The 8,521-nt window shown below is 39.9% G+C and overlaps 2 protein-coding genes across 2 annotated transcripts; both read right to left on the bottom strand.

The window, feature by feature from the left end:
* Positions 1–510: 510 nt before the first annotated feature.
* LOC147632469 (protein DMR6-LIKE OXYGENASE 2-like) lies at positions 511–2,108 on the bottom strand. The gene is made up of 3 exons (XM_086806867.1): positions 1,879–2,108; positions 1,321–1,663; positions 511–931 (listed from the first exon to the last, which is right to left on the bottom strand). Exons 1-3 carry the CDS (start codon positions 2,070–2,072, stop codon positions 650–652), a joined length of 819 nt encoding a protein of 272 aa, XP_086662993.1. The 5' UTR covers positions 2,073–2,108; the 3' UTR covers positions 511–649.
* Positions 2,109–5,805: 3,697 nt separating this feature from the next.
* LOC147632468 (fe(II)/2-oxoglutarate-dependent dioxygenase 4-like) lies at positions 5,806–6,865 on the bottom strand. The gene is made up of 3 exons (XM_086806985.1): positions 6,752–6,865; positions 6,406–6,668; positions 5,806–6,190 (listed from the first exon to the last, which is right to left on the bottom strand). The coding sequence occupies exons 1-3, from the start codon at positions 6,863–6,865 to the stop codon at positions 5,806–5,808; spliced, it is 762 nt and encodes a 253-aa protein (XP_086663111.1).
* Between the last annotated feature and the right edge of the window lie 1,656 nt (positions 6,866–8,521).

The following is an 8,521-nucleotide window of genomic DNA, read 5'->3' as shown; positions in this document are numbered from 1 at the left end:
ACAGCAAGGATAAATGGTCGAAATAACCATAAGAAAATAGCTCATGTTTGGCACATTATTTCTAACACCTTCCCATGAAATCAAACATGGGTAAAGATAAAATAAGATAGCTAAGATGTCCTAGGATTGAATTCCCCTCCCACAATAAAAAATTGGATACAAAGCTTAAGATATTATGGGTATGATGACCAAGGTGAGGCTCCATAAAATAAAAGTCGGTGATTCATAAACAAAAGATGCCCATATAGAAAGATGGTACATCAAAAGCTCCTTGGTTTACAATGCCACAAGAAAAGTATTTAAGCCTTAAAACAAATAAAGTGAGAGCTAAATAGACTAGTTCCATGATGGAACATCAAAAAGCATAATCTCCAAAAGAAAAGTAGGCCTCATGATGTTCCACTAGATGGTGTTCCACTTCTTCTTCTCCATATGAGTAGCCAGCCTTTGAAAAACAAGCTTTGTCTTTATCTTTAGTGTTCAGAATCCTCGAGAGCACAAGCATTTTTGAAATAGTGTTCTCTTGAATAAAAAGTCCATAAAGTAAACATGACACATGTAGCATACAAACCATATAAGAACACAAAGGCCAAATAAATACTCCATATAAGTCCAAAGAAAAATGAACATAACTAATAAATCAAGATAATTATTGTTCCATTTCATTCATTGATCTCTCCGGAAGAGCCTTGGCAAATTCAAGGCCTTTCTTATGGTTCGGTAGACTTGTATCGAAGTAGCGCATCATGTACTCTTTGAAAGTGGCTCCTTGGTACATGCATGGGTAATCATGGTTAATGAGCTCAGGAATAGGAGCAATAAATTCTTCCTCTGGAGGTCCAAATGTAAGGGGAAGAGAGATCCGTAACTTTTTTGGATTAGCTATGATGACACGATGGGGAGAGGATCTATACCGTCCATTTGTCAAGATCTGCAGCAGCAAGGTGACACCTGTAAGGCCTTTTAGTTATTTTTATTTTTTTTTTGTATTTAGGAAAGGTACATTTCTTTATATCCCACTCCTTTGGAAGAAGGGAGGGATTAGTGTAATATATTAGTGTAATATATAAATATCTCACACATTACGTGAGGTTTGTTTCTTTTTAATCCAATTGTTGGGTGGGGAGGGGGGTGGGGGAGGTGTGGTTGTTGGCAAAGGGGAGGGGAAGGGAGTATTGATCCCATGCGCCTGTTGTTTGGCAAAGAGGAGGGGGAGTATTGATCTGCACTCCTTGCTCCCAATATCTTTGAGCTACCGTAATATATCGTATATATATCCTAAGAGAGGTGGTTATAACATAGGTTGAAGATGTCACAAACCTCCATTTGATCCGCCAAGAGAACCACAAAAACGTTGGGTCGATACTTGAGTTCAACCCATTCACCAGATGGGGACTGCACTTGTAAGCCGCCAACCTCATCTTGTAAGAGGCAGGTAAGAGTGCCCACGTCTGTGTGCTCTTTGAAGCCGATAGTAGCAGCATTGGGGTCCAAGCACGGAGGGTAAAAGTTGAGGGTGAGGACTACTCTCTCAATTGTGGGAAGCCCTTTTTTGCTTTTGTGGTTATCCATGCTTTCCTTCCCAATAAGGCTCTCGAACACAGCATCGTACAAATCATTGCCAAGCTTTTGTAGATCATGCCCAAAGTCGAGAAGGCTTTCCCTACACACATAACCATCCAAACAAGACCCACATTGGTCATACATTTCCTTATTCAAAGATCCGAAAAGAATGGTGAGCTTTGCTTTTATAGCAAGTGAGCTCTATGTTTTGTGCAATGATCGGATCAACCCAAAGTGTTAACTAGCATAATGTCGACCTTATTAAACAAAAGTAATCCTCAATTAATGACCCCTAATAACAGTTCAAGGCACTACCCGAAGATTTCACGGGCGTCTTGGAAGCCGTCGCAGATGCCCGGGCGGCGGCGCACCTTCAGGATTTCCAGCCAGTTGGTGGCCTCTGTGAGCTCGTTGCTCATGAAGTTCATGCCATCGTCCCGCCTCGTCGTTGTGAAAGCCCGCTTGGCCTCGGCCGGCTGCTCGTAGAACTTCCGAGCGGCCACCCACATGCCCTCGATCACGCGATCGGGCACCCCGTGATGCACCACCTGCTCATTATTATCATACGACGATACTGACTGATTAATAAATCAATCAAGCGAATACCTCCCTCTCAACAAAATATATGCTGCTTGACGTAAATAAGGAGGTAGTGTTATACCTGGAAGCAGCCCCACTCCTCGCACGCACGGGAAAGCTCCTGCAGCACAGCGCTGCGCCCGTCGCCTAACAAGCCCTGGATGTCGATGGTGGGAGGAACTTCGCGAGCCGCCATGTCGATGTCGGTAGTGTGTGCTCTCTAATGATAATAATAATAATAGGTAGGATTTTCCCTTAGTGTAAAGGGAAAAAAAAAATTACCCACTGGCTGGCTGCTGCACGAGATAAAAGGATAAGTTATGGGTGGGGTGTGCTGTGCCACACATCATAGCACGAGATAAAAGGATAAGTTATGGGTGGGGTGTGCTGTGCCACACATCATAGCACGAGATAGTGATGGGTGTGCTCTCTAATGGTTGTTTTTTTTTAATGAAAAACTATTGGCTGCTGCACGAGATAAAGGATAAGTTATGGGTGTGCCACCACACAGCACAGCACCAGATACAGGACAAGTTATGGGTGTGCTCTCTAATAGCCACACAGCACAGCAGGACAAGTTATGATGGGTGTGCTCTCTAATAGTTAGGATTTTCCCTTAGTGTAAAAAGAAAAAACTGTCCTTCAATGTAAATATCAACTTCTTAAATTGAGAAAATCCGGTTGGTTGTAATTTGCTAAGGCTTGAATTTATTGATTCAACAATTTTTAAGTTTCAGTTATAAGACCATGGTGGGTAACGTATGCATTTTTTCAATAAAAACCGTTTCAACTTGATGGTTGTCCTTTGTTTCATTGGTTAGAAAAGCAAGTTTAATTTCTGCTATTGTGGCCCCCACTTCTCTTCAATAAAGAGGAAAAGAAGGGTTCCAAAAACATTTCTTTTTGTACTTATAACCATTAATATTTTTTGAAGAGGAGAAAAACGTTTCCTCTTCAATAAAGAGGAAAAGAAGGGTTCCAAAAACATTTCTTTCTGTACTTGTAACCATTAATATTTTTTGAAGAGGAGAAAAACGTTTCCTTAAGAACCAAGGATTGCATCCTTGAACAACTTGTCCTTCACACATTCATAACCCTTATAAAATAATAGCAAAAGAAAGGGTTCCAAAAGCATAGGTTGGTACTTCAAGTTATTATTTTTGACATGAATACAACGGATTCTTAAAGCAACGACTACTAATATTTTTGGACGTGAAAAGAATAGCTTCTTAAAGCAAGGACTATAGTTTTAAATTATGCGTTGTTAGTCTCATCCTAGATTTTGCCTTATATGAGATTCACCATGACATTCACTATTCTGTTTACACATGTATAGGTATGCTATAAATTTCACCTTATATAAGATTCACTATTCAAGTATTTTTACACACATGTGTACAGACGAAGCATCTCTCACTCTCTCTCTCTACACACACACACACACACACACACCCATTTCATGTTCTCATGATACAAATACTTTACCTATATTTAAGGTTCAAAGGTGGATACTCCTTCAAATTTTACATACAAGGAATTTTTATGAAGATCACATCAATATAGTGCAAAAGGACTTCGTCCACTACCACAGTAGCCCGTTTTGTGTACGCAGTACCATACTACGGAGTCAACTACCAGGTGCGCCACATCCTAGAATTTTGTAAAAGGTGTACTTTTGTATGCCCAAAATACATATTTGGCAAAAATGTATGGTGAGAATTACCATAAGATAGGGATCCTAGGTGACTAAGTATCATTTGAGGAGTAATTTAGGAACTTATTATAGCCAAAAACCTTGGTGGTTGATACCTTTTAATAGCATGCTTTACCTTAAAAATCAATGTTCTTTTAAGTTTGAAATTTGTTCCTCAAGGTTTGCTATAAATGAGAATAGATAGTATTACTAGAAAACAATAAGGGCCCTTTCCCAATGCAATATAATGGCATTAGGAGACTATAGTGCATGTGTCCAAACAATTACACAATAATTAAGGTTTGCGGAGCATCATCAAAGAGCTAGATCTACGGATCTATAGGTGCCATGCCATAATGTTGAGGTGAGCAAAAAGAAGGGACAAAAAATTCGACAATGATTTTGCTAGGTATTTCAGATAAGTCACTGCTACCATGGATCATGCCATTAGAGATGTTATTTTGTCCCAATTGATAGTTCACCCTTGTATTAAGAGTTTTCAGGATGCAAACATAAATTTTCAAAGATAGTGTTCAGGTGGATTAGTTCATTGCTAAATGCCAAGGCCTCATTTGACATTAACACTTAAGTAGCCTCATGGATGTTATAAATTCATGCCCAAGAAAACTCTATCTAGTGAGAAGCATAATAATTTAGGAAGATGGAGCATTGCTACTAGTCATGTGCAAAAGGCTAGCATTGCTGCTAGTCATGTCTAAGAGGCATTAATAATCTTTACACAAGAGATGAAGTACTTAGTAATTTCATGCATTGCTTACTTAGTAGTGTCATGCATTACTGCTGGTCATGTGTAAGAGGCATTAATAATCTTTACACAAGAGATCAAGTACTTAGTAATGTCATTTTGAGAAGGTTGATAGCAAGATAAGGTGCCCCAAATGTTCTCACCAAATGGGTCATTATGACATGCTTTCCATCTTATGAGTCATTTCTTAGTCAAGATCTTATATATTTTTACCAAACAACTAAATGTCAAGTTATGGAGGTTTAGCAAGTCCTCTATTGAGGTTTTGTGATAAAAATATCAAAGGCTAGGCATTGTATTAATTCCATGAGCTATGCACAAGGTGAGTGAGACACATATGCCAAAGACACAAACACAAAGAGAGAGAGAGAAAGAGAGAGAGAGAGAGAGAGAGAGAGAGAGAGAGAGAGGTTTGGCAACTCCTTGATTGAGGTTTTGCACAAAAAAATATCAAAGGCTAGGCATTGTACAAATTGCATGGTGGTCACGAGTTGTGCACAAGGTGATTAAGATAGATACATGAGAGAAAGAGAGAGAGAGAGAGAGAGAGAGAGATGATATGATAAAGCTCAATTGAGAGAAAGTATTACATGACTCAATGATGGTTGATCGATTAATGATGAAACCCTTTCATGAGTACATACATTTGTAGGCTAGTAGCCTTATCCTTTGACCTATACAAATCACACACACACACACACACACACACACACACACACCTACCTTGTTGGATTCAAGGTGGATCGGAGCACACATTAAACCTCATTCTTAAGCATAATCAAACTAAGCTGAAGTCAGTAAGAATGCACTAACTAAATGAGAATTATGTGGGCGAGATTAAGTTGTAAAATGAGAACATATCTTATTGAAAATGAGAGGCCTAATATACAGGCAAGTACATTGAGAGAGAGCCTAGCTCTACTTTTATCACCTCTTTATATCCCACTCCTTTGAAAGAAGGGAGGGATTAGTGTAATATATTAGTGTAATATATAAATATCTCACACATTACGTGAGGTTTGTTTCTTTTTAATCCAATTGTTGGGTGGGGAGGGGGGTGGGGGAGGTGTGGTTGTTGGCAAAGGGGAGGGGAAGGGAGTATTGATCCCATGCGCCTGTTGTTTGGGGAAGAGGAGGGGGAGTATTGATCTGCACTCCTTGCTCCCAATATCTTTGAGCTACCGTAATATATCGTATATATATCCTAAGAGAGGTGGTTATAACATAGGTTGAAGATGTCACAAACCTCCATTTGATCCGCCAAGAGAACCACAAAAACGTTGGGTCGATACTTGAGTTCAACCCATTCACCAGATGGGGACTGCACTTGTAAGCCGCCAACCTCATCTTGTAAGAGGCAGGTAAGAGTGCCCACGTCCGTGTGCTCTTTGAAGCCGATAGTAGCAGCATTGGGGTCCAAGCACGGAGGGTAAAAGTTGAGGGTGAGGACTACTCTCTCAATTGTGGGAAGCCCTTTTTTGCTTTTGTGGTTTTCCATGCTTTCCTTCCCAATAAGGCTCTCGAACACATCATCGTACAAATCATTGCCAAGCTTTTGTAGATCATGCCCAAAGTCGAGAAGGCTTTCCCTACACACATAACCATCCAAACAAGACCCACATTGGTCATACATTTCCTTATTCAAAGATCCGAAAAGAATGGTGAGCTTTGCTTTTATAGCAAGTGAGCTCTATGTTTTGTGCAATGATCGGATCAACCCAAAGTGTTAACTAGCATAATGTCGACCTTATTAAACAAAAGTAATCCTCAATTAATGACCCCTAATAACAGTTCAAGGCACTACCCGAAGATTTCACGGGCGTCTTGGAAGCCGTCGCAGATGCCCGGGCGGCGGCGCACCTTCACGATTTCCAGCCAGTTGGTGGCCTCTGTGAGCTCGTTGCTCATGAAGTTCATGCCATCGTCCCGCCTCGTCGTTGTGAAAGCCCGCTTGGCCTCGGCCGGCTGCTCGTAGAACTTCCGAGCGGCCACCCACATGCCCTCGATCACGCGATCGGGCACCCCGTGATGCACCACCTGCTCATTATTATCATACGACGATACTGACTGATTAATAAATCAATCAAGCGAATACCTCCCTCTCAACAAAATATATGCTGCTTGACGTAAATAAGGAGGTAGTGTTATACCTGGAAGCAGCCCCACTCCTCGCACGCACGGGAAAGCTCCTGCAGCACAGCGCTGCGCCCGTCGCCTAACAAGCCCTGGATGTCGATGGTGGGAGGAACTTCGCGAGCCGCCATGTCGATGTCGGTAGTGTGTGCTCTCTAATGATAATAATAATAATAGGTAGGATTTTCCCTTAGTGTAAAGGGAAAAAAAAAATTACCCACTGGCTGGCTGCTGCCCTACTATTGTGGCCCCCACTTCTCTTCAATAAAGAGGAAAAGAAGGGTTCCAAAAACATTTCTTTCTGTACTTATAACCATTAATATTTTTTGAAGAGGAGAAAAACGTTTCCTCTTCAATAAAGAGGAAAAGAAGGGTTCCAAAAACATTTCTTTCTGCACTTGTAACCATTAATATTTTTTGAAGAGGAGAAAAACGTTTCCTTAAGAACCAAGGATTGCATCCTTGAACAACTTGTCCTTCACACATTCATAACCCCTATAAAATAATAGCAAAAGAAAGGGTTCCAAAAGCATAGGTTGGTACTTCGCGTTATTATTTTTGACATGAATACAACGGATTCTTAAAGCAACGACTACTAATATTTTTGGATGTGAAAAGAATAGCTTCTTAAAGCAAGGACTATAGTTTTAAATTATGCGTTGTTAGTCTCATCCTAGATTTTGCTTTATATGAGATTCACCATGACAATTCACTATTCTGTTTACACATGTATAGGTATGCTATAAATTTCACCTTATATAAGATTCACTATTCAAGTATTTTTACACACATGTGTACAGACGAAGCATCTCTCACTCTCTCTCTCTACATACACACACACACACACACACACACACACACACACACCCATTCCATGTTCTCATGATACAAATACTTTACCTATATTTAAGGTTCAAAGGTGGATACTCCTTCAAATTTTACGTACAAGGAATTTTTATGAAGATCACATCAATATAGTGCAAAAGGACTTCGCCCACTACCACAGTAGTCCGTTTTGTGTACGCAGTAGGGTTGTTGCAAGATCAGGGTGTCCAGTTTTGTCCAGCTTATGCTGGGGACTGGGACAATTCTTGGACAACAAATTTGGGGGGAAAAGGTACTTCAAACGAGATCAAGAAACTAATAGAAAATACACATACACTCAGAATTTAACCCCAATATAACTTAAATTAATATAAATTAGTCCAATTTATCAAAATTGACCAAAAATATGATAAAACAATAAAAAAATGATCTTTCCATACTTAGAGTGATCTAATTTTTTTCCCATAGATGCACCAATACAAGTACACTAGTCCCTATAGGTTCTAGATGATTTACATCAAAAATATAATTTTACTAATTAGATTATTAGTATTTGCAGGCCTTCTGATAGCCTGGAAGAATTTCAGAAAAGAGATCATTAAACATCAAACCATTGGATTTGCCATAACTATCTAATGCTTAATTAGATTATGCAACTATATTCCCAACTTTGCATGTGACGTTCCAACAAAAGAACTTGACAGGAACTTCCTTCGTTAGCTAGGAGAGATTGGCCACTAAAGGTAAATAAATGCCTGTTTTTTTACTATTTACAGCGTGCCTGAGTGAACAAAACTGGGCACCCTGATCCTGCAACCACCCAGTACCATACTACGGAGTTAACTACCAGGTGCGCCACATCCTAGAATTTTGTAAAAGGTGTACTTTTGTATGCCCAAAATACATATTTGGCAAAAATGTATGGTGAGAATTACCATAAGATAGGGATCCTAGGTGACTAA

The sequence above is a fragment of the Cibotium barometz genome, chromosome 13 (genome assembly GCF_041138505.1).
Source record: "Cibotium barometz isolate CiBa-2024 chromosome 13, ASM4113850v1, whole genome shotgun sequence".
Classification (NCBI taxonomy): Eukaryota; Viridiplantae; Streptophyta; class Polypodiopsida; order Cyatheales; family Cibotiaceae; genus Cibotium; species Cibotium barometz.
Note: the sequence above shows the minus strand (reverse complement) of the source record. Positions and strands in the feature narration are given on the sequence as shown.

Excerpts from the sequence above, each read along its gene's own strand:
- LOC147632469 (XM_086806867.1), bottom strand. The coding sequence starts at position 2,072 with ATGTGGGTGGCCGCTCGGAAGTTCTACGAGCAGCCGGCCGAGGCCAAG. Across the intron at positions 1,664-1,878 it reads GACGCCCGTGAAATCTTCGG|GGAAAGCCTTCTCGACTTTG; the intron begins GTAGTGCCTTGA and ends TTATGTGTGTAG. Across the intron at positions 932-1,320 it reads TCTTGGCGGATCAAATGGAG|ATCTTGACAAATGGACGGTA; the intron begins GTTTGTGACATC and ends TTGCTGCTGCAG.
- LOC147632468 (XM_086806985.1), bottom strand. The coding sequence starts at position 6,865 with ATGGCGGCTCGCGAAGTTCCTCCCACCATCGACATCCAGGGCTTGTTA. Across the intron at positions 6,669-6,751 it reads AGGAGTGGGGCTGCTTCCAG|TCAGTATCGTCGTATGATAA; the intron begins GTATAACACTAC and ends TTTATTAATCAG. Across the intron at positions 6,191-6,405 it reads GACGCCCGTGAAATCTTCGG|GGAAAGCCTTCTCGACTTTG; the intron begins GTAGTGCCTTGA and ends TTATGTGTGTAG.